Here is a 26,926-nt window from a genome sequence, read left to right on the forward strand (position 1 = left end):
GTCCTAACCATAGTTTAATGATTATGGAATGAAGGGCTCAGCTATATAGACTACAGTCTTTGGAAATCAGGTTTTTGGTTTCTGGACAAAGCTTGTGGCAGTATTCAAACCAACAACTATTAGGCTGGATGGTGCTTACAAAGATAGTAGACATCAGTTTTTTACGTAAAGTGCAAACTAACCACTGTAAGGTGTAGTCAAAAAAGAAATAATACATGATTTTAGATATTGACCAACAGAAGATATATTTGTCACCTTAGCTTAGCTTCTCTTTCAAAATTATCAAGTCCTTAACAAAATCTAGTGCTGAAAAGGAAAACAGAACAACAGATAGTCTCACATTAGTTACTAACTTTCCTCTATCAAAAGGATGCAGAAAACTTAGGACATCATCCTTGAATTCAGGGGAGACCTTTTACTACAACGTTTAACAAAGTATTTGGATGACTTGAGGCTCAAATAAACAACTCGGTTTTCCACTCTGTTGACTGTGGGCATATGGGGTGTAGCTGAGTTGTGAGTTTGTTAAAAGAAAATACACTTTCAGGAATGAATAAGGAGAAAAATGCAAACATATAAAAAGACACACCACTATATATAGTTTTCTATGATGGATACCTATAAATGTGGGATTTGTTGAATTTTGATCACAAAGTGTTTCTATCCTATGTGTTAGTCTGCACAAGTACAGGCTTTGCCTATAATTTCAGTATTGATTTGCTGTTATACAGGTTCCAACTTGTCTAAATTTCATTACCTGAAGGGACAGCTTGCAATTCCATATACAGGTATAATAAAAGCAAGATGAGTACATGTGTACTGTGAGCTCTGAAAAGGCACTTTTTCTACAATGGCTGTGCCAAATTCTTCATGAGACTGTTATTCTGTTGCAAATGGTGATAAGAAAGCCAATATCATACATTATTTACTAGCATTTGTACAAATATTTTCAATTCTGAGCCTCACTATAATCACACTTGTTTCAGAACCCATTTGTGGACATGCCCAGCTATTTGCCTACCTAACAGCTATTTACTTCTTGTTCCTTGGTAAAGAAGCTCAATTATGTTCAGATATTGGGCAACAAAGGACACAGCTCTGAGGAAAAAATTAAAATCTGGTCTAAGCCAATCACAGTAAGCTTGTTTCTCATAGCCAGTGATTGGTTTAAAGAGGTTCAGTGAGATCCAGTTCTAGTTGACACAGAGGAAGAAATTTGTTGGGGAGCTTCTGGGAAACGTTCTTTTCCAAACACAGGCACACAGGCATGAGTACACACACACACACACACACACACACAATATAGTTATCCTTGAACCTTATTCCCTTCCTTCTTGCCTTGGTTATTGTTATCTGCGGATATGTTGCTTGGCGCAGTGGGAAGCCATCTTGGGACCATGAGGAAAAAGACAAGAGAATCCCAGAGAAGCTGACCTCAAGTCTTGATATAGCTAATCTGTTGAATTAACCAGCTCTAGGTCTGATGGTCTTTGGACTTCAGTTTATTTTAGATTAGTGGTTCTCAAAGTGCAGTTCCTGACCATAGTAGTAGCAGCATAACTTGGCAGCCTACTAGAAATGTAGAATCTCAGACTCCACGCCGGACCTACTGCATCAGAAACTCCCGGAGCAGCCTGCCAGCCTGTAGTTTTAACAAGCCCCCAGGGGATTCTGATGCATACTAAAGTTTGGGAACTGTGCTAGATTATCAAATGTCTCTATTACTTCTAATGTATCTATTATTAATGATAGCGTTTTCACTTCTTGCCTGATTCCACTGGAGTTCGTGTTAAAAAAAACATATTCCCAAGTCTATTGAATCAGAATCTCCAGTGAAGGGGCTTGTGAATTAATAATTTAATCAAGTGCCCCTGGTGATTCTTATGACCAGATAACCTTGGGAAAGACAAATTTAAGAACTTTAAAGTCAGGTATCTGTTACTGGCCTCTGAAAGTATTCTAACTGACATTCCATCTGCAATCTCCTGTTTCAACTGGCCGCAGCTCCAGGACCACTCAGGTAAGCAGATTAGAAGTATCTTGCCTTGGCAAATATATTATGAAGTCTAAGCTTGGAGAGCCTTTGACTTAAAGTGAGGTTTACATTTCTAAGATGTCGGTTTCTTGACTTAACTGTCTATTTGAATTCCTGATCTTTTACATTCAGAGCCTGTTTACCCGAACTCCCCACTTCAGCTACAGTCTGAATTCCTAACCTCGTGTACATTCTTGATCAGTGTTATCTGGTGGCCTCATCAACGCTGCCAGGATTTCAGAGCCCCTCTCAAGTAATTACAGGGGTAATCACGCATTCCTTAACTCTTAGGCTGCATTCTAAGGGGGCAGATTCCTACCTGTTAACCTTGAACCTGCTGATGCCCATCAGGCTGGCATGACAGCAGGAACAATTAGTCTATTAAAAACTAAACATATATTCCTGAAGTCTGAAAAAAGGTTCCACTCATCCAAATAGAAATAATTAAGAACTCTAAAATATTTAACTTTAAATGGTCTGGAATCGTCAATGTTCTTTCAGGTTGAATGAATATTTTACATTAAAAACTTTCTGTCCCTTGTTTACTTGGCCAAATAAGGTAAAAAGGTCAAAACAATCTTAGTGAAATTGTTTCCTTATGAATGACAAATGTAAAGAGTCAAAAGAGGAATTAACGTAAATAATTTAATTATATTTCATCTCCCCTAATTACATGTTTTTCATTTGCTTAGATATTACTTATTTCACCTCTGCTGCCTTCCCCACCATATACTCTATACCTCAGTCATTCCAGACTTATATAAACTACCTCAGGTTATATCAGATCTTCCCAGGCCTTTAGGCCTTTGTTTGTGCTGTCCCTTCTTCCTAGAAAACCATTCCATTCTTTTTCTTTACCTCTTAGAACCCTACTCATTGCTCGAGTCTAAGCTCAAATGTCACCCCTTGTGCAAAATTTATTGCTAACTCTTCTGCACATTAATATCACTTCTGGGGGGCTCGCATCTCTAGTGGAGCCCTTGTAATACTGTATGTAGTTCATGTATTAATCATCTTTGAAGGGAGCCTGTGTCATGTACATCTTTGTCCCTCCTATCGAGTAGAGCGTCTAGAGACTAATGTAGTCACTGATAAAATACTGAACTGAACTTCATGCAGAAGTGATTTCTGAGAAAAAGCATTAACCAAATAGTGCCTTAATTTGATTACTTGTTTTGCAGGTTTTATGTACTTAATTGCAAGTAGGAGGCTAATGAAAAATGTTTAGTTTTTGCAGTGTTGTGGTGAGGGGCATCCCAGCTTGAGTGGTGGAGGTTCCAGCTTAACACAGAAATTTAGATAAATGTGGCAAATTGGTGGGATGGGCAATGTATCTCATCTGAACTGAGAGAAAAGCTCAAGGGGTAATCATTTCTGGGGTTACACATCTAGTCATCTCTAAGAGATTGGTGGCTCCCCAGATGTCCATTGCAGGGACACTAAGGAGGTCTCTTAGGAGAAGGCGTAACGAAAGAACATATTATAAACCAGGTGCTTTGCTCAGTAGAAAAGCCTCGGTCAACAAGAGAAAGAAAAAGAATGATTTTGAGAATACTGTGGTATCTGCTACTTAGATTTATCTTCTGGTTCAGTCATATCTGAGTCCCATGCATCTAAATCAGAATTATTTGCAAGACCATGTGCCAGATGAGATGCTTTCTGCTGCAGGTCGTAGAAAACTGATACGGGTTGGATGTTTGTTCCCTTCAAATCTCATGTTGAAATGTAATCCCCAGTGTTGGATGTGGGGCCTGGTGGGGGAGACTGGATCCCTCATGAATGGCTTAGTGCCATTCTTGCAGTAATAAGTGAGTTCTCACTCAGAGTTCATGTGGGACCTGGCTGTTTAAAAGAGTGTGGCACCTCCCACCCCGTCACTCCATCTCTCACCATGTGACACGCTGGTTCTCCTTTCACTTTCCACCATGATTGTAAGCTTCCTGAGGCCCTCACCAGAAGCAGAGGCTGGCACCATGCTTCCTGTACAGCCTGCAGAACCATGAGCAAATTAAACCTCTTTTCCTTATAAATTACCCAGCCTCAGGTATTCCTTTATAGTGATGCAAATGGAATTAACATAAAAACCCAACACAAAATGTCTTGACCAGTCAAGGAGCACAGAGGCAAAGCTGCTCCAGGACTGGGTAATCCAGAAGCACAATGACATTATTCCAGGTTCCTCCCATCCTTCCATTCTGCCATTCTTGGTGAACTGTCCACATACTCACAACATGGCTACTGAAGTTCTGATCTATTCACTCGTTCATTCAACAAATATTTACCACGCTAAGATCTATTCTTAGGTAATTTGGATACATTAGCTAACAAAACAGACAATATCCCTGGCCTCATGGAGCTCACTTTCTCACAGTGAAAGACAATTTAAAAAAGTATCTTAGGGCCGGGCGCGGTGGCTCAAGCCTGTAATCCCAGCACTTTGGGAGGCCGAGGCGGGCGGATCACGAGGTCAGGAGATCGAGACCATCCTGGCTAACACGGTGAAACCCTGTCTCTACTAAAAATACAAAAAATTAGCCGGGCGTGTTGGCGGGCGCCTGTAGTCCCAGCTCCTCGGGAGGCTGAGGCAGGAGAATGGCCTGAACCCGGGAGGCGGAGCTTGCAGTGAGCCGAGAGCGCGCCACTGCACTCCAGCCTGGGTGACACAGCAAGACTCCGTCTCAAAAAAAAAAAAAAAAAAAAAAAAAAAGTATATTAGGCTGGGCGTGGTGGCTCATGCCTGTAATCCCAGCACTTTGGGAGGCCAAGGCAGGCAGATCACGAGGTCAGGAGTTCGAGACCAGCCTGGCTAGCATGGTGAAACCCCGTCTCTACTAAAAATACAAAAAATTAGCTGGGCGTGGTGGTGGTTGCCTACAGTCCCAGCTACTCGCGAGGCTGAGGCAGGAGAATTACTTGAACCCAGCAGGTGGAGGTTGCAGTGAGCTGAGATCATGCCACTGCACTCCAGCCTGGGCGACAGAGTGAGACTCCATCTCAAAAAAAAAAAAAGTATATTAAACATGTTAATTCTGCAGAATGAGTGTTTGGAAGGAAAAACCAGGAAAAACAGGACAGATGTTCCTTTTGCTATATATCACCCTAGAACTTACTGGCTAAAAATAACCATTTATCACTATTGCTCATGGTTCTGTGAGTTGACTGCTCAGTTGGGTGTTTCTTGCTTGGGATCTTTCATGTGTTTGCAGTCAGATGGTAGCCAAAACTGAAGTGATCTGAAGGCTCCATTGGAATGGCTGTTACAGACAGTTTTTTCACTTGTACATCTGGCTCCTCACTTGGGATGGCTGCGGATCTTTGGCCAACAGCTGGGGGCTAGCCACGTATTTGTCTTTCCATGCAGCTTCCCCATGTGGCTAGCTTAGATTTGCGGCTTCTTCATGTAGACAGCACAGTGGCCTTAGAGTAGACTTAGTACAGGGCAGATCACTTTCCCCAGAGTGAGCATTCCAGAAGACCAAGACAGAAGCTACAAGACTCCTTCTTATTTAGCTTTGGACTTCTTGCAGAATCAATTCTACCTCCTTCAGTTTGTTGTACAGGAGCAGCCCAGATTTGGTGTGTTCCTCTACACAAGGAACAATTCCCTGGAGACATGATTCACAGGGAGGAGGGGAGTGCCCTCCTAGAAGAGCTATCATAAAAACGTAAGTGGGAAACGGATTCAGATGGCTGGGAAGAGGGAGATGGGGCAGGTTGCTGTCTAATTAGTGTGGTCAAATTTTAAGAAGGCTTTTTTTTTTTTTTAGTTGAGATTTGAATAAGACTTGAAGGAAATGACAGAGTTAGTCACAAAGATTTCTGGAGAAAGAATGTTCCAGGTAGAATAAAGAACTAGGTATAGTGCCCAGAGAAGAATGCCTTTTTAGTTCTCTAGACGAGAAAAACCTTTCTCAGAGGGTCCCTTAGCTGAATGCCCTTTGTATTTTATTACCTAAAATTGCATAATATGCCCATGTACAATTCCAAAGAGGGCAATCAAGACTGCGAGACCACCATGAAATAGCTCAGCACTATCATTATTTATTCCCTTGGGTTGGGGCTTCCCTTGATGCACATGATATGTGGAGGAGGGTAGATCCTCAACAAGCCTGGTCGCTGCCAGCAAAGGAGAAGGGTGTATATGGACACATTTGGGGAAAAGAAAACAAGAGTATCTTTCTTCACCACACGCTGGGGATTAAACAATACTCCTTTTGGGCCTAACAGGACAACTCATCCCATTTTCCCAGCCCTAGATCCTGACTATCAGCAGAGAATTCTCATGCTTGGTGTAAGAGCAGAAAAGCCTGGAAAGGAAGGGATAGTGACGAGGATCAGCATCTAATTCACCCAGTGGCAAAGGGGCCACCACCCACAGATAAGGAGAAGGTTTAAAAGTGTACACTCAACAGATAAGCAGTAGGTAGCATTCATAATGGGAAAATACGACTCTGAAAGAAAATTTTTATGTGGCACTGAGATACTTTGAGATGCATGATCAATGAAGGACCTAATTCAAAGACGGTAACATTAAAATTCCCAAGTACAGCACAGCCACAAAAGCTGTAGCCACATGGGCAACTTTACTGCCCCTACAGTTTAAGCATCTGATGGGAATGCCAGACCTAAGAATTGGAATTGGGGGTCCTGACTTATTTGAAGCAAGTTAAGGTCTCTTTTTTTTTGAGAGGGAGTCTCGCTCTGTCACCAGTCTGGAGTGCAGTGGCACGATCTCGGCTCACTGCAACCTCCGCCTCCCAGGTTCATGCCATTCTCCAGCCTCAGCCTCCCGAGTAGCTGAGACTACAGGTGCCCGCCACCATGCCCGGCTAATGTTTTGTATTTTAGTAGAGACGGGGTTTCACCATTTGGTCAGGATGGTCTCCATCTCCTGATCTCATAATTCACCCGCCTCGGCCTCCCAAAGTGGTGGGATTACAGGCGTGAGCCACCGCGCCTGGCCAAGTCAAGGTCTTTTTATATTTCCTAAGTGTCACTTACAATAATCCACCTACACTTGATTTTCTCTGTTACAAAAAGATAGTATATTACAAGGTAGTTCAGTAAATATTTATGGATGGAAACAGAGGTGAATATTTAGAAAGACTAAATCAAACTGAGATAATAAAGAAATATAAGCTATAATTCAGAGGAATGGAATGCCAAAAGTAAGGGGAGTGGAATCTGAAGTTCATGACTATGCTCTCATATTTTTTTCCTGCCAGCTGTTGGTAAAAATTATTATTATTATTATTATTATTATATTATTATTTTGAGACAGAGTTTCGCTCTTGTTGCCCAGGCTGGAGTGCAATGGTGCGATCTCGGCTCACAGCAACCTCCGCCTCCTGGGTTCAAGCCGTTCTCCTGCCTCAGCCTCCAGAGTAGCTGAGATTACAGGCATGTGCCACCACGCCCTGCTAATTTTGTATTTTTAGTAGAGACGGGGTTTCTCCATGTTGGTCAGGTCAGGCTGGTCTCGAACTCCGGACCTCAGGTGATCCACCTGCTTCGGCCTCCCAAAGTGCTGGGATTACAGGCGTGAGCCACTGCGCCCGGCCAGAAATTATTATATGAAACTAGAAGCCTGCTCAATTTTAACAAAAGGATGCAGATATGATGCAACTGTTGAGTATAAGACAAATTAAAATATTTTCTTTCATTCTTCTCTTTCTCTCTCTCTCTTTCTTTCTTTCTTTTTTAGATGGAGTCTCCCTCTCCACCCAGGCTGGAGTGCAGTGGTGTGATCTCAGCTCACTGCAACCTCCACCTCCCGGGTTCAAGTGATTCTCCTGCCTCAGGCTCCTGAGTAGCTGGGATTACAGGCGCGCGTCAACATGCCTGGCTAATTTTTGTATTTTTAATTGAGACGGAGTTTCTTGGTCAGGCGGGTCTCGAACTCCTGACCTCATGATCTGCTCACCTCGGCCTCCCAGAGTGCTGGGACCACAGGTGTGAGCCACTGCACCCGGCCCAAATTAAAATATTTTCATTGCAAATACAGAATACCAAGAGGTTCTATACATAATCTTTGAAAGTACCCTTTCTATTTAAAGATCAGGATTTTTTTCACATGTCTAGAAAGAAATTTGGTTCAATTCTATTCGATATGTATTTATTGGGAACCCATTAGATGTGTAATACAATCAAATATCAATAGATTATAGAAAAGAAGAGAGTCCTTTTTCTTACAACCCAGCAGGGCACAAAGGATTAAATTCTTCTCATAAAGGGAGAACAAATAGATTAGAAAAGATGCTGCGTAATCAAGTTCAGAAAAGGGAGAAAGTTTAGAAAGGATTCATAGAGATGAACTGCAGTTCTAATAATAAAACTTAACATTTTTATAACATTTAATAGTTTCGGAGGCACTTTCACAGACCTTATCTCATTGCTTCACATGGACCTTGTAAGACAGTGGGATTTGGATAAGTAGTTCCTTTAAAAAATGTCTTAGAATACTGTACATTTAGACTGACAAATGCCTTTATTAGAATAAAGGGAAAAGGTATGTGAGAGACACAGAGAGCAAATTTTGGGTTCTAGTTTCACAAGTAACTAGCTGTGTGAACTATGAACTATCATGTGGTGTCTTTGTAAACTCAAGGGTTGGATTTCTGGACTTTCTGTGCTGAAGTGTAAAACTAAAAATATGAAAATATTCAGTAATTGAAAGGGGATATTTTAAAAGCAATGAAACACATCAGTAGATTCAATTGTTTTATTATTTATTTTTATGATGGGATATTTTATATTTTTCAATTTCAGTTTTTATTTTAGACTCAAGGGGTATATGTGCAGGTTTATTACATGGGTATATTGCATGATACTGAGGTTTGGAGTACAGTTGAACCTGTCACCCAGGTAGTGAGTATAGTACTCAATAGGTAGTTGTTTCAGCCCTTGTCCCACACCCTCCCACCCTTGTCTGGTAGTCACACCAGTGTCTGTTGTTCCCAACTTTACATCCATGTGTACCCAAAGGTTAGCTCCTGCTTATAAGTGAGTACATGCATTATTTGGTTTTCTGTTTCTGCTTTAATTTGCTCAGGACAATGACCTCCAGTTCCATCCATGTTGCTACGGAGGACATGATTTCCTTCTTTTTCATAGCTGTGTAGTATTCCATGGTGTATATGTGCCACATTTTCTTTATCCAATCCACCATTGATGGGCACCTAGGTTGACTTCATGTCTTTGCTATTGTGAATAGTGCTGCAATGAACATATGAGTGCACATGTCTTTTTGGTAGAAAAATTTATTTTTCTTTGGGTACATACCAAGTAATGGAAGTGCTGGGTCAAATGGTAGTTCTTTCTTTCTTTCTTTCCTTTCTTTCTCTCTTTCCTTTCTTTCTTTCCCTTCCTTCCTTCTTTTTTTTTTTTTTTTTTTTAGAAAGAGTCTTGCTCTGTTGCCTAGGCTGGAGTGCAGTGGCATGATCTCAGCTCACTGCAACCTCCGCCTCCTGGGTTCAAGTGGTTCTCCTGCCTCAGCCTCCCGAGTAACTGGGATTACAGGTGCCTGCCACCATGCCCGGCTAATTCTTTGTATTTTTAGTAGAGATAGGGTTTCACCATGTTGGCCAGGCCGGTCTCGAACTCCCAACCTCAGGTGATCCACCCACCTTGACCTCCCAAAGTGCTGGGATCACAGGCATGAGCCACCACACCCGGCCATTTTTTTCTGGGAATTTTTGCAAAATTATTTAAGTGTTGGTTAACCTTATGAAGCCACAAATTTAAATGTAAGTACTACGTCTTCAGAAATTATAGTTTTTTTCCCTTAATTTTTTCCCCTCTGGTGTAACTTTCTGCTTATGTTTATAGTTTTCAATAACATTTTAACTTAGTTTTATGCATTCATCTATTCAAGACATTTATATAGAATGCTTACTGTATGAAAGACACTGTCAAATGTCAGTAGATACGGTATTCAGGGCCTCTGTCCTTATGGAGCTCACATTCAGATAGGGGAGATAGACTTTCATTAAACAAGCCACGAAACACATAGCTATAGATTTTCATAAGTGCTGTGAAGAAAGCAAACAGGATGCTGTCTGTGATAATGATGGGAAATCTTCCCTAGATGTGACTTAATTATACATTAACTCTGCAGTCCATTACTTCAAATGATCCCTAGTTATTCAATTTACATACTGGAATTTTACAACTCTGTTTAGTTAGTCCCAGGCTTCAGGCCACTTAAAACAAAAGATATAGATGAATAGAAAAGTCACTCAGCTTGTCTTTATCCTTCAGATTTCGGTCAAAGGTCACTTTTATTGGGAGGGTTTCCTGATTGCCCTTTCCTGCCTCTCACCCTTACCCCAGCGTGGCGCACACACACACACACACACACACACACACACACACACACACACATATTTAGGTCCTTACTATATATTCTGGTAGTGTCCTGTATTTTCTTTCCTGACACATTTGTAATTATTTTATGAGATTTAAAAAATTAATGTCTGTCATCCCAAGAAACCATAACCTCCATGAGGACAGAGAAGGTCTGTCTATTACCGAATCCCTATCATCTCAAACAGAGTTTGGTAAAGAGTAGACACCAGAAAAAAATAGTTATTGAATGAATGATTGAACAAAGGAGTATTTCCGTTCACTTCAGCAAGACTTTGATAATTAAACCCTCCTGGTCCTACAGAAGAGTGGTTCTAGTTTTTAGTCTGTGAATGATTCAGGCTCTGGGTTAAACAAGCAATTCTTGAGATCGTGGTCTGAAATTCATATAAACCTCCTACTTTAAATTTCCTCAACTCATGATCCAGGTGATTCCTGACAAATTAATAAATGTGAGAAGGATGCTGTTCTTTTTGTTTAAAGGGTCGAATAATAAATGAATAGGAAACGTTTGTCATGTCAATTCAACTTTTTATCAGAGGAGCGGTACTGCATAGTTCAGAGTTCTGACAGATTCCCCAGGCAGATTGTCTGGGTTCAAATCCTGGCTCTCTCACTTACCTGACATATGACCACAGGCAAGTCACTTAACCCTTGGGCTCCTCATTTTTCTAACCTGTAAAATGAGGTTAAAATTGTACCTCCCTCATTGGGTTATGTGAGGCTTAAAAGCATCAGCACATGCAAAAGCACTTAGAGTTGTGAATGGCATACAGTAAGTGCTAGATAAGTTCTTGCTATTAATCTCAGTAAGCGTAATGCTCACTAAAATAAATTATTCTCAAATTTACATCATAGGACTACATTGATTGTCTGAATAAAGTAAAATTAGGTATAAAGGCTGTACTTCTAATATAATAATTATCTTCTAATTTATTATATTTCCACCCTCCTGTCTACTTTAGTAAATTAATATATTAAGGGAGAGGACAACTTATATCACAGTGATCATTATATTAAGGACATTATAGCATTTATAAAAATAAAGAAGTATTATGATAAACTGTATGAATTTGAAATTCACTTTGTGGTATTTACCTTTAAAAGTAGCATTTCTGAATTTCATATGCTAGTTTCCATTCCTCTTTATGGAGTTGGCTTTAACATGCAGCTTTTCATGTGGCCTGAAAGGGGATTCTTTCTACTTTCTAGAAGAATGTGCTGTGAAGGAGGAGTCGGGAATCTTACTGGCGGCCATGTGAGAACAGCAGCTCTTTGAATGCTGGGTATGATGTAGCATGGGAACTGTGAGCAGCTACTGGCGGAGTGTTTCACATGCAGCGCAGCGGGACAGTGGGAAAGGCAATGAAGAAAACAACCAGTGCAAACAAATGCAGAAGAAAGGGTGGGGTGGGGTCAAACTCCAGGGAAGGAGAGAGGTCAGCCCAGAGAGACAAGAACACTTACAAGAACAAAGAATAAAGCAGTGAGAAATTGGAGGCAAGGGCAAATGTCAGTCGCAGAATAAGGGAAAAGGACAAGAAAACATGACCATCATGGCAATTTTAAATGCCTGGAATTATATACGTTTCTAGTAAGGAACTAGAGATCTCAGGAAACTAAAATAAATACCTGCATGCATAAATACATTTTGCTATTTAAACACATTTACTAGGAACACATTCCATTTTCTAAAACAATAATAAACACACTTACATGGATTACCATAATAGCTAGCCTTAGAACTAGCAAAAATAGTTCCCGATTAAAACAAATTAGAAATTATTATATAAAGATCAAGCAATCAAGTAGCCTAATTAATACTTTATAATGATTTGGGTTCACTTTATAAAATATCTGAAAATAATAATATGCTTTTCATTCTCTTAAATTCATAAATATTTCTTTGGCTCCTGATGGCTTCATTCCCATTTTATACTTCATATAATTTTTTCATCACATTCTGTACATCGTTCATTTATCCCCCTGTAGTTCCACACATCCTGATGCCTTCAAAAAAAAAAAAATAGGGAATTCCCTTGAAAACCGGACCATTCTTCTCCCAGGGTGAGAAGGACACACTCTGGAATATTTGGGCCACATTACTTTCAAGGTTACCTGAGCAATTTCGATAACAGTCCTCTTGACTAAAGTACAATTAGTTGTACAAACATTGAAAACCAAATGTTCTTAAGCTTGACAGTATGCTTTGACCTCAGTATGCTCTAAGGGTGGTCACTATCCTGGGCATTTAAATTTATACTCTCCTTCTTCAATTCTTTAAAGGGTTTTGTTTACATCCTTTTTTTCCTAACAGAGTTGAGGTTAAGCATAAATGATTATTCTGTCCTTACTGAAAAGATGTTTTCCTGGAACTTAATTGTCCTTTTTTCACGGGTCATTCTATTCCTAATATCAACAAATCCTTCTGTGACCTAACCTTTTCAAAAACAAAGACATTCTTCTTTCTTCTTTGTTCTTTTTATTTCCTTTACTTTTAGCTTTTACAAAACTCCAGCCAGTGGGCACATCAGACTAGATATTATAGTTGAAATATTTATATAAGAGCAACCTGTAGTTTAGAATATGTTAGAGCAGTTTTTCCTACATCATACTGCAATATTTTGGGAGAGGTGCTTTCTAATTTTTTTTTCAACCCTGTGTATTTCTCATTAACATTCCAAAAACTGGAGAATTGCCACATAATAAAAGTACTGCTTAGTATCTGCTAATTGAGAAAAAGCTATTAGCTGATAAAAACTTGTATGCTTTGTAACACAACTGCTTCACTTATGAAAACTAGTGGTATATGGGCAACATAATTTTGTATTCAAGCTACAGACAATGCTTGATGCAAAAATATATTTTGACACCTCTCTGTAAAACTCTATCATCTGTAGTTTGGGAATGAATTTCTATATGTGGTTACAAATAGACAGCATCTCCTGGGAGCATGATAGAAATGCAGAATTGCAGGCCTCACCCCATACTAAATTTCTGGGGGCGGATTGGTTTAACAAGCTTTGCAGGTGATTCTTACCCATGCTAGATTTTGAAAACTACTTTTAGGCCAGTGCTATCCAATAGAAATATAATGAGTGCTACATGTACAATTTTAAATGTTCTAGTAGGCACACGTAAAAATTATGCAGAAACACTGTCCATTGTTGTAGCCGAAGCAACAGGCTCAATTCATTCATTTTCAAGAAAAATAACCAAGTTTGAATAATCATAATAAATGAGTGAAATTCATTATGACATTTTATCCAAGCAAATACATAAAAATACTATTATTTCAACATGTAATCAATATAAAAATAATGAGATATTTTACATTCTGTTTTTGGTACTAAGTCTTTGCATCCTGATATATATACATATCATATATATATATAACATAGACATATTACATATATATGATATGTAACATATACGTATTACATATATATCACATATATAACATATACATATCACATATATATATCATATATATAACATATACATATTACATGTATATATATAGATTACACTTACTACACATCTCATTTTAGACTGGCTACATTGAAGGGCTCAATGACCATATGTAGCTATCATATTGGACAGCACAGTTCTAGACCATGTGATTTGAAATATAGTAAATATAAATCCATATAGCAGCAAATTGTGTTTCTGGGGATCTGTTAACAGTTTCCCTTCATCCTTCACGTTTTCCTTTATCTTCCTCTTTCTGCCTCATAGAAAAGTTAAGTGCTTGGTTCTCCATGATTCTGTAGCACTTGAACACTCCTCCAACACAGAGCTTTTGGGATGGCATTATACTTAATTCCCCAGAGTCTAAGCCCTTCACAGTGTCTTACAGAAGTCATATGCATATATTTTTTAACTTTTAAATTTGTCTGTACCTGACAAATACTTAACATAGAACAGGGGTTCTCAAAGTGTGGTCCATGATTCAGCAGCATTAGCCTCACTTGAAAGTTTGTTAGAGATGCAGATTCTCAAGCTCCACACTGGACCCACTGAATCAGAAACTTGGTATGTGGAGCCCAGTTATCTGTGTTTTAATAAGCCTTCCAGGTGAATTTGATGCTTGTTAGAATTTGAGAACCACTAATGTAGGAAAATATATTTATTTGGAGAATGGCCTCATATTTATCATTTTCTCCTGAGTTCTGTGGTAGAACCACAAGCTGAATCATTTTAGGTCTTCTTAAAGAAAGAAAAAATCAAAGAAGGACATGCTAGAAAGACATCGGTAGATGTCTTCTCCTTATCCCCAGTTAGTGATAGGCCGACATTATTTGTAAGAGCAGATGGCTAGGCTCTCTGTCCAGAAGTGACCCCATAATGCAAAATGATTAGTACAGGATCATTAAAAAAAAAGAAAGATATGAGGAAAATGTTCAAAATCTGTCAACACATTTAAAGGATCAAATCCTGTGCTCAATGATGGTAAGAACAAACATACATAGATACAGATAAAAGACCTGCTTAGAAAATCCTATCTCACCAAAGTAAAGAATATAAATGGTTCTGATGTAAAAATTGCTTGTTTGAAAAAAAACCGGTTAGTTTTTTTTAAAATGAAGCCACACAAATACTCCTATTGTTTAGCTAACTATGATCCCATCATATCCTCTCACAAAGCTTACTACTATGACTATATAGACCAAGTTTCCAATAAGAAATTATTGAATAATTTGTAAACCAGAGATAATAATGGGTGCTGCTTTTGTACTATCAGTGTTATGATTGTATGTATATTTCTGGTTTCTAACACTGAGAAAGGATGAGAGGGGTGGGCCATCATGGAAGTAATAAAAGAGAACCCATCTTTAAAGCTTTACTTAATATAGCATAATCAGTAAAGGGAGTTTTGTTTAGTATGTCCTTGGACCAAACAGGATAATTACAATGTCTTCTAGGTACACAGTAGATGCTCAATCAGTGCTGACTGAATGAAAGAACGAAGGGATGAAAGAAGGAATGAAGTGTGCAAAAGATGAGGCTCTAGATCCCTGTGACAGCAAGTTACCACAGAGGTATACAGATGGAGTGTAATGATGTCTACATGACTTTGGAAGAATCTTAGGAAACCTTTAAAAAACATACATAATTTATGATACTGTTCTTTGACATATGTAAAGAATCTAATACCTGGAAATGTCTTCATATTATTCAGATTTTTAAAGGTGTTTGCATTCCATGAGTTCCTACAGTCAATAAAACACATACTCCTTATGTTAAAGTGTTTTTGCAGCTTTTGTGCTATTTGTGGGTTTACTCATGAGTAAAGAAAAATGGTATAATATTCCTTCATATACTACTTGCGCTTGGTGAATAAAGAGATTGACTGCATTACTCAGTGTGTGTACTATTTCAAAATTAGAAAGGTTTATCGTTATTTTAACCTTTTTCTCACCTGGTTTAGATACTCATTTCTACTTGGTCAAATATTAGCATTACTTTGGCTTTAAGAGCTGATTCACTGAAATCACTTTTGGCTGATTTTAGTACAATCGCTGAGTTCTAAAGGCAATGAGGAATATAATGCTTTAAAATTTTATATTTGAAACAAGTGTGATTTTAAGGGGTACACTGAACTGGGTTCATTAATCCATTGGTTTATAAAAGGAAGATTTAAAAGTTAATATACCTAAGAATCATTTCAAAAAAGAAGATACATGTAAAAAAGTGAACTATTTTACACCTGTATTGTCCAAAATAGTTTTAAAGTATTGCTTTTTTTTTTTTTTTTTTTTTTTTTGAAATGGTGTCTTGCTCTGTTGCCCAGACTGGAGTGCAGTGGCATGATCTCAGCTCACTGCAACATCTGCCTCCCGGGTTCAAGCGATTCTCCTGCCTCAGCTTCCCAAGTAGCTGATCTACAAGCGTGCGCCACCACACCCAGCTAATTTTTGTATTTTTGGTAGTGATAGGGTTTCACTATGTGTTGGCCAGGCTGGTCTTGAACTCCTGACCTCAGGTGATCCACCCGCCTCAGCCTCCCGAAGTACTGGGATTACAGGCATGAGCCGCCACACCCAGCTGTTATTGCTTTGTTAAGTCCAAACATAATAGGACTTTGAGAAGAGGAGACAAAAAGAGCTTGGGAATAGCAGTTCGAAAAACCTGACTCGGATCTTGACTGATAGAAGTTATGCGACTGTGACTGTGGTGCTTCATGTTTCTAAGCCTCGGTTTCCTTACATGTAAAAGGGAATAATGATAATAGGTAATCATAATCATAATACAAAATCACAAGGTTGTGATTCTTAGATGAGAGAATGTACATGAGGACTTTTTGTAACTGCAAGGCGTGATGGTTTCCTACACCACAAAAAGTCAAATGGTCAAATAGTAACTTGCATACCAATGTGTCTACTCTGAGGAAGAAAACAGGAGTTCATTCCCACAGAAAATTTCAAACAGGCAAACCAATGTCTCTTACATTTCTATTAGAAGATTCAAAGTCAATTTGGAACTCTCTATACATTATGATTCTATACACTGGTAAATTGTGACTGGGTCTGACTGTATTGTTGGTGGTCACATCCCTTAACTGGTTTCACCATTTTGACTGATATTACAGACAGCTAAAAAACTAGCATGGCCTTCCTTGAAAATTAAATGAATGGATAATGCAAAGAACCCAGGATATTCTGATATCAAGTACACACGGCCTGACAGTATGTGACTCTAATCTTTCTATTATACTATTTTGCCCAAATTTAAGACTCTTCTTCTTTTCTCAGGTTTACATCTGCCTTTCTGCTACTCCAGTTCTCTACTTTTATTTTATTTATTTTATTTTATTTTTATTTTATTTTATTTATTTTATTTTATTTTATTTTTGAGACAGAGTCTGGCTCTGTCGCCCAGGCTGGAGTGCAGTGGTGCGATCTCAGCTCACTGCAACCTCTGCCTCCCGGGTTCAAGTAATTCTCCTGCCTCAGCCTCCAGACTAGCTAGGATTACAGGCACGCACCACCACGCCCAGGTAAGTTTTATATTTTTAGTAGAGATGAGGTTTCACCATGCTGGTCAGGCTGGTGTCAAACTCCTGACCTCAAATGATCTGCCTGCCTCGGCCTCCCAAAGTGCTGGGATTACAGGCGTGAGCCAGCATGCCCAGAGAGTTCTTTACTTTTTGATTTTTCTTTATCTTAGCGCACAGAGGCAAAGATGAACTTGTACTTGGTTTTTATCACGATTTAAAGATTGACATAGCATTGTGACTAAATTCTTTATTTTCATAGAAATATAATGTCTTTTTGACATTTACTATTTAAAAAAATATGATGTCATAATAGTCGTGGGCTCAAGCTTCCCGCCATAGAACTTGCATAATGCATTAGCCTCACATACATTGTTCTAAATATAAAATATTCTCAACAGGACGTATGAATTGCTTTTACAGTAATGGGAAAAAAACTGTTTGATGTGAACCTCATTTCTTGCTTTCTTCTCTTTCTGAACAAGGCCTCACATTTATAATGGAGCAGAATTACTATCAAAGAAAAGAATGGAACTAACTTGGCTCGGTTATATGCAAACCAAAACCTTGGATTTATCAGCTTTCTGCTAAAAACACTTTTTAACCATATCTTTAAGGTCATGTTCAAAAATAGAAACATGAAATTTGCTACAATATAGAGCAGATACCACAAACTGAACTGTTTAATAGGAGAAGGCTGTGTATATGTGGGTTTAGGGATGAAGAGATTAAAAGTTAGAGTTATACAAGGAGAAATATAATTTCAACAAACCACATTTGTATTATGAATAAAGAAAGCAACTTCATTGGTTTTAAACTAAATTCTGTCAAATATGTATCTCCCCAGATATCTAGAGACAGAATCACAGGATTGAACTGGATGTGACCTTAGACAAAATAGATTTCCTCATTTTAAAAATGAGGAGAATTAAAGCTGAGAGAGGTTAAATGGCTTTCTCACAGTAACACGGTCAAATAATGGCTGAGCTTAAGTTTGAAGTTAGACCTCCTAATAGTCACTCCAATGCTCTTTTTGCTATATCATACTATCTCCTTACATGTGTTTTCCTGTACTTATAACCAAGTTTTTACTCACTGTAAAGAATGGCTACATAGTAAGCTATTAACAGTTTTTGATACCTTAAATGCAAATAAATAGCGCAACTAGAATGGATCACTTAGAATTGATTAAAAAAAAAACTTTTCCTACTAGTCATAATCCTTTGACCTCATTTGGAAATCTACATGCCACTGTCACAAATCTTTTACCACATTCTGAAAGCAAACGTGGCATTCTGCTCTCTAAAAGAAATTATAAAATATAATTCTAGAACACTTAAATGGGACTAATGTGGCCATTGGTTTTCTTTGGACATTTATTACCTTCCTTATTTATACTTAAGATGAAAAACATACTAAGGATGGAACAGATAAGATTTTAATAGTACTCAACCACTATGGAACAAACAGAGAAAGGCATATATCACTTAGCTATATTGCCTTGCTTTAGTCGATGCCACTTACAACAATCTATAATACAAATATTTCAGGACTATCCATCACAACAAGAATTAAATTATGTGAGATCTCAAGAGGTCTGGGATTTGCAACTTATCTTTATTAAAGATCTAGCAATTCTTTAACAGGGCTTTCAATCACACCCCTAAATGGACTGACAATAGGAAAGTGATTTGGTTTATTATATTTTTCTTATTAAAAAGTTAAAACCAAATAGTTTTAAACCCAGTTTCCTCAGAGGCATACCTTCTGCATCCTATTGGAAAGGAGAAAATTGGAAAGGAGAGAAAATGATTCTCTAATTCTACGGTTAAACTAATTTTAGGGTTTTGGGGTATAACATGGTGTCCTTCCCACTGAGAAGGTAGACACACCTCTTCCACCACTTCAACCATTATTCTACATGAATTAACTCATTCAACGTTACAGTAACCATGTTAGAGATGAGTAAATGGACAACCACAGAGATTAAGTGGCCTCAAGGTCACTCAGCTAATATGTTAGATTCCAAAACCTGTGTACTGTAATAATAATAATAATAATAATAATATCAAGAGCTAGAATTTGTAGAGTGCTTATCATTTGGCATGTTCGCTCCCAAGCACTTCCCATTTATTTTGACTCATTCATCCTAATAATAAACTGATATTGTAGAGAATTTTATTATCCCATTTATTTTTTTTTTTTTTTCAGATGAAAGACTGAGGCTCAGAAAGGTTAAGTAATTTGCTCCAGGTCCCACAGCTAGTAAATGTGGCCTTGAGCACACTTACATTCCCCGTATTTATTATGCAAACCTACGAAAAACTTCCACATGTGAGTTTGTGACAGGATGCTCTTTCTTTAAATGACTTTTGGACACATCTTACTATTGACTCTTGTTTAAATTAGGATTCTAAAGGGAAAGATGTTTTTAAGAATCCAAGCGATAAGAGTACAAAGGAACTGCATGGCGGCAATTCGCATCTTCCATCATCATTCAGCATTATTTTCTGTTTATTGTAAGAATACTGCTACACAGAGTTTGGATGTTCCCTCTAACTCTCGTGTTGAAATTTGATCCCCAATGTTGGAGGTGAGGCCTAGTGGAAGGTGTCTGGGTTGTAGGAGTGAATCCCTCATGAATGGCTTGGTGCCATTCTCACGGTAGTGAGCGAGGTTTTGCTCTAGCAGTTTTCATGAGAACTGGCACCTCCCCTCCCTCTTTTTCTCCTCCTCTCTTGCCGTCTGATCTTTGTACACCAGCTCCCCTTTGCCTTCTACCATGAGTGGAAGCAGCCTGAAGCCCTCGCCAGAAGCAGATGCTTCTTGTACAGCCTGCAGAACTGAGCCAAATAAACACCTTTTCTTTATGAATTACCCAGCCCCAAGTATTCTTTTATAGCAACACTAAACAGACTAAGACATATACTAAGTCTTAGTTGCTTCCAAAATTAATGTTAATAATTTGAAAACGTTTAGATGGGAATTATAAACTAATATAAAATATCCTATCCTCACAAATATTACCATGAACATTAAATGAAAAAAATACTTTCATTGTTCTTTACAAATTTTATCTGTATATTATTTTACTGTAACGAAGGACAACAATGTTTACAATGTGCTTACCTGCAGAAGCTTCCATCTGCTGTTCAGGTCTTCCAGAGTGCTGAGGTTATACGGTGAGAGCTGAATGCCCAAAGTGGTAAGCTGGCGAGCAAGGTCATTGACGTGGCTCACGTTCTCTTTCAGAGGTGCAATTTCTCCTCGAAGTGCCTGTGTGCAATAGTCAAAAGCAAATTGGAAGATGAGAATATTTAAAACAAGAAGAATTGATACCTGGGCTTATTCTCTTTAGGGTGCAGTGTCAGTAATGTTTGCTCTATGCTATGGTTTGAATGTTTGTGTCCCCCCTCAAATTCCTATGTTGAAATCCTAAAAAATAAAAAGAAAAGGAAATCCCAACACCTAAGGCAATGGTATTAGGAGATGGGGCCTTTAGGGAGGTGATTTTTGGGATTAGCGCCCTTACAAAAGAGACCTCAGAGAGCTAGCTAGCTCTTTTCAGCATGTGAGGGTGCAGTGAGAAGGTGCTTTCTACGACGAATGGGCCTTCCCCAGACGCTAAATCTGCTGGTATTTTGATCTTGGACTTCTCAACCTCCAGAACAGTGAGAAATAAGTTTTTGTTGTTTCACAAGCTATCCAATTTATGGCATTTCTATTATAGCAGCTGGAACAGACTAAGACAGTCTCTTGTGGTAGTATTATAACAGTGGATATTTGTTAATGGAGGATAACGATAACCACTATTTGTCGAGCACTTCCTAGGTGCCTAATGCCGTGAGGAGCTCTAGTCATACATAAACTGATTTTATTTCTACCCAACAATCCTATGAGGCCAGTAGTCAGAGAGTTCTAATTTTATACATGAGAAAACAAACTTGCAGAGGTTTGTTTTCAAAACAAACAAACCTTGCCAAGCTCTCATGGGTAAAAACTGAGGAACCTGGGATACATATATGCAGGTTTGCCTGCCTCTAGAATATATATTCTTAACTATTATGTTATATGCTTCCCCTAAGAAATTCTGGATTGGCAAAGTAACAAGAAAAATATATTGCTGCTGGATTCTAAATTCTACTCATGTCACAACCAGAAATGGATCCTTATTTTTTACAATAGAAAGACACATTCAATCATAAAATATTGCATGCATACTTTGCACCAACCACATCATAACAGTTTCATTTAGGGAGTAGGGTATTTTGTCAAGTCCTCAGAATGACTTCCTGATCTCCTGGTATTTTAGTCCTTGTAGCAATGACTTCAGAAGGCTCCCGTGGGGCTTCTCAGCTGTCTCTGAAGCACTAGAGCAGGAGTCTCTGATGCAATACATCATTGCAATCCGTTGAGCAGAAGAACCCTATGCAGATATGGGGAAGATATTACCATGCATCATATCTACCCTATCGAGATGGCATTTATGGATCTTTAACATGATGCATGATGTCCAAATGTTCCAATAAGCAATTTCTAAGGGACAAATTCTCTCACTTAGGAGAACAGTTTGTGTAATGTAATGTCCGTGCACAAGGACAGCACCACTTGACTATACGTGTTGTTTTGACTTGCTTCATCTGGGCAGGTGTTATTTCTCTGTCTGGTTCACTATGTTGATAAAACCATTGGTTACACCGACCTCATTTATAAGCCTTGCATTTTCTCCTACTCCAAATAAAAGGAGCCAGTATGAACATTCAAAATAAGAATGACATTATCCTCTCAAATCAACCTGAATACTTCATCACTAAACTGGTGCTGTACAGAGTATAAGACTGTTATGTAGTTCTTAGATAATACAAGACATTGTGATAATCGCTCTGTTGAACTTAAAGTTTTAAAAAGTGGTCATTAAAAACATTACATTAAGCAACCATGGGGTTTCTTTTGGAGGATAACGAAAATGTTCTGGTATTAAACAATGGTGATGGAGGCACAATCTTGTGAATATACTAAACACCACTGAATTGTACACTTTAAAAGAGTGAATTTTATTTTATTTTATTTTTTTTTTGAGACGGAGTCTCGCTCTGTCGCCCAGGCTGGAGTGCAGTGGCGCAATCTCGGCTCACTGCAAGCTCCGCCTCCTGGGTTCACGCCATTCTCCTGCCTCAGCCTCTCCGAGTAGCTGGGACTACAGGCGCCCGCCACCACGCCCGGCTAATTTTTTGTATTTTTAGTAGAGACGGGGTTTCACCGTGGTCTCGATCTCCTGACCTCGTGATCCGCCCGCCTTGGCCTCCCAAAGTGCTGGGATTACAAGCGTGAGCCACCGCGCCGGCCTAAAAGAGTGAATTTTAAAGTATGTGAATTATATATTAATAAAAACAAACAAAAGAGAGCCCCTTCTGACCATACACATGCAAAAAAATCATATGTGATGTATTCATCTTTATTCAACTTCGTGTTAGTGGAATGTCATTGGAATCAGTGTGAAATTCAGAAAGTTTTATAGGGGTTGATAGTAAATACTATTCCATTTCCTTATGAATAAATACATGGATTAAAAGTATCAGAATAAGTGCCCATGGAGAAAGGTGGTTTAAATCCATATATATGAATACTTATCTCTAAAAGGAAATGATCCATAATAATTTTGTTTTGCATAATAGAAAGGTTAGAAAACAGATTTCTTAAATGTCAATAGGGGAAACGTGGACAAGGACAACGATTACAAAATGAAATCATTCTCTTCTGGATAATAACGTGCAATTCTAGTAGCCACAAATAAATATCATGTGAGGGGAAACTGTAAGCAGGAACCTCTGCAGAGAGGGCAAGACAGCAGGCAGCATCTTTCAGTGATACAGGTGAGTCCTTTGTGCTAATCATCTCTCTTTACAAGCAAGACTCTCACGCCATTAAGTTGATTATCCTACCTCATTAAGTCATATCTAGATTTCAGTTCCCTTTAGGTGACACAATGTACATTTTCAAATGTCTCTTATTAGAATATTTTGATTTTCATTTTCTCCCCCAAATTCCTGAGCACACATATTAATCCTGCATCAATGTTTTGGAGGATGAAGGGGATTCAAAAATAAGTTTTGGTACTCATAATTAATTGCAACGCTCTCCCTTTTCCTCTTTTTTCTCCTTTTTAAAATTTACTTTTCTTCTTTAAACTTTACCATAAGATCTTGTGATTTCTTTTCTTTTTTGCTTCTTTCAAGCAATGATAGTGGAAGTTCTCTTAACTAATCTCCACTTAAGACTCACCAAATTAGCCAAAGTCTTCATTCTCCTTGTGAAACAGCAGTGATGGGAACCTCTCACAGCCTCAATAAAATGTTCGAGGTGCCTGTCAGTATGTGCGGACCTTCTGACTTGTTACAACCGTTAGTTGTGTGTATGTTCTCAAACCTGTCTTTGCCAGTAACTATTGCGATTACGTAATTTAATAAAGACTTCCTAAATCATAAAAATATTAGTTTAAAAAGAAAAGAAAAAAGTTATTATTTCTATAAAAACCAGGCCAAATACTCTGGAGAGTTGCTTCAAAAAGAAAAAGAAAATAAATACCGTTGAAGTAGTTGTGAACAAGACAACTGCTAAAGATGAAGAAAACAACCCAGACCGGTCAGGGTGGCTCATGACTGTAATCCCAGCACTTTGGGAGGCCGAGGTGGGTGGATGGGTGGATCACTTGAGGTCAGCAGTTCGAGACCAGACTGGCCAACATGGTGAAACCCTGTCTCTACTAAAAATACAAAAATTAGTCAGGTGTGGTGGCACATGCCTGTAGTCCCAGCTACTCAGGAGGCTGAGGCATGAGAATCGCTTGAACCTGGGAGGTGGAGGTTGCAGTGAGCCAAGATGGCACCACTGCATTCACTCCAGCCTCGGTGACCCAGTGAGACTCTTGTCTCCAAAAAAAAAAAAAAAAAAAGAAAAAAAGAAAAAAATGCCAAATATTCAGTTTAATCTGAATTCCTAAATTTCTGTTAAAAAATTTGACAATGGAAGCTTTGACTGGTGCGAGGTCAGTTGATAAACAGATAACTGGGGGCAAAGGTTCACTTCGGGGAAGTCTCTAGATGGGGGTGAACAGACTAAAGGACTTCAGTCAGCTAGAAATCATCATGAGGGCACTCAACACATGAAGGTGGAAGAAAGGAGACAACAGATGGTAGGAAAGATAAAAAGGAAAAGGAGGCAGGAGAATGCTCATGTCAGTCTTCACTTTGGCATTTGATTTAGGTTTTGGTAGCAGCTTGCACCACCCAAGGATGGCTCACTGCTGTGGGCTCTCAGTGCCCAGAAGCATACATAACAAGAAGTATGGCCACCTAAACACAGAGTCACAAGACCTTCACCCTGTAAAGGGTGAACACAGGTACTTTGCTATTTAAATAGATGTGACATTGGTTTGGCTGTATTTCACAGATTGGAGTTTTTAATATGACACAGATAAATTTGTGTTTAAATTATTAAACACTACACCTAAAACGTCAAAAAGCACAGTTAATGCTGAGCAATACGATGTGCTATTTAGGTGATACCAGGATTGCATTAGGTTTTATTCTAGTTTGGAAGCAGTAAGTGAGAAAACATTGAAGAAAGCCATTATATTGTGGGTTTTCTTTGAATCACTTAAACATCTGGAATAAGTTCTCCATGAAAGAGCAAACCAAGTCTAATTTTATTATGACTAGTTTCACACAGGCAGAATTTTCAGTTCATTAAATGTTGTCTGAGTATAGATACAAAAGTACTGATTTAGAATGATATGTAAGTCTGATATAATGTTTTTCTTCATATAAAATTAAATTGCCTGTCATATCTTTGCTTATCTTTATGTAGCTAAGGATTTGTTCAAATACACATTTAAAATTATAGTCATCTACTACTTTTCTAAGAAAAGAAAGGAATTGTCTATTAACATGGGAATCTTATTTTTGAGGGAGGAATTTTGACTTGACAGTTAAAAGAACATTCCTACTGCAAAGCACAGAAGGTCAGTTGGAAAGACTAGAAAGAGTAAATTGAGGGAATTCTGCTTGGAGGGATTTTATTTCCTCTGTGAAGTAGGAATCAACAGACCTGGCATAGTCTGCAGTGCCTGGCATAGCGTGCAGTGCCTGGTGTGCAATGAATAGTCACTGAATGAAAACATGAATTAAGGGTAAGTGGGAACATTTGAATTAATCGTAATAGAGACTGTGAGAGGGAGTTGACCTAAGAAATGTAATGAGGTTGGCAAACAGTGTTGAGGGCCCACTTGAGGATGAGGTTCAACATTTTTTAGCAGAACCAATCTGCCTGACTTTCTCATTTTCTCCAACAGTGTTGCATGTAAGCATGGAGAAAACAGTTGATCCAGGTTTGGGGTTTCCTCAGATGACTGTGGCTCACACATTTAGGGATAAGGGAGTTTCAATATTAGCCAGGATGTAATTGAAAAAACATACTGTGGAATCTAAACTGGATTAGGAGGAAAGTAAAGCAAAATGAAGCTTGTAGATGGAGAGAAAGTTGAGGGGTCAGTTGTAGAAATCCAGGATAATCCATAAAAGGCCACAGCAGGAGTAGCTGCACAAACAAGCGACAGAGAGGGGAGACTCTGGGATGCTCGAATTAGCTCTACTGGATTTGCCACTTATGAGTTTATTTATAAATGGTGATATATATATATCTGGCTATATATATATATATATATATATATATGGCAATATATATATCTGGCTATATATATAAATATATATAGTGCTACCCAGTGTTTGAAAAACTTCCCTTCTGAGGGATATTAAATATTCCTCCCAAAATCTTAACCTGCTAACTCATAGAGGTCCTATCTCACTTACTAGGAATTCAAAATTACTAGGTTCCAACAGTGAAGTGTTATTCTTGGGCTACATACACTGTGCAGAGAAATTTATGTTACAAATATTACTTAAGTAGGGACTAATGGCATTGCTGTCTACCATGAATCCTTGTCAAACAAATGTTTGTTAACCAAGGCTCTTGAAAAATAGCCTAAAAAGAGGTGGTGCTAGGAAAGAAAAGTCCCAGCATTCTTCATGCTGAGCTAGTCATGAGAAGCCAAGGATGAGCAATTAGAAATCATGTCGTATAAATACTTGTGCTTAGTACTTATCCCGGGGCTCTTCCATGTGGTTCAGGGAAGCCCTCACAGAATGCAGTTACCCAGGAATTGGCAGCAAGTACAGCCCAGCTATGTTTTGCAGCTCCTGCATTTCTCAGCAGATATATCATCCTCATGGGGCCAAAAGAGTCAAGGACTGTATATCTTGCTTTTTCCAGAGGATCAGAGGCCTACTGGAATCTCTCAAATACCTGGGCGGGATGAGCTGCCCAAATGCTGTTGAAACAATTAAAAAGAAACACAAGTTGAGGTGTAAGCAAGCCCTTCATGAAAGGTATCAGGCTCAGAGACTTCCATCGTTATCTGAAATTTTTGACTTTTCATTCTGGTTGGTTCCCTGACTGTTCTGGTGCCCAGAATG

At 38.6% G+C, this 26,926-nt stretch overlaps 1 protein-coding gene across 5 annotated transcripts in view; it reads right to left on the reverse strand.

Moving 5' to 3' along the window:
* DMD (dystrophin) overlaps nucleotides 1–26,926 on the reverse strand; it is a 2,284,432-nt gene that overhangs the window by 310,411 nt on the left and 1,947,095 nt on the right. For all 5 annotated transcript variants that reach the window (XM_063634262.1, XM_063634265.1, XM_063634264.1 and 2 more), the window contains one exon: nucleotides 20,526–20,672. In XM_063634262.1, coding sequence (XP_063490332.1) covers nucleotides 20,526–20,672 — 147 coding nt within the window. The remainder of the gene's footprint in view (nucleotides 1–20,525; nucleotides 20,673–26,926) is intronic.

The sequence above is a fragment of the Symphalangus syndactylus genome, chromosome X (assembly GCF_028878055.3).
Source record: "Symphalangus syndactylus isolate Jambi chromosome X, NHGRI_mSymSyn1-v2.1_pri, whole genome shotgun sequence".
Classification (NCBI taxonomy): domain Eukaryota; kingdom Metazoa; phylum Chordata; class Mammalia; order Primates; family Hylobatidae; genus Symphalangus; species Symphalangus syndactylus.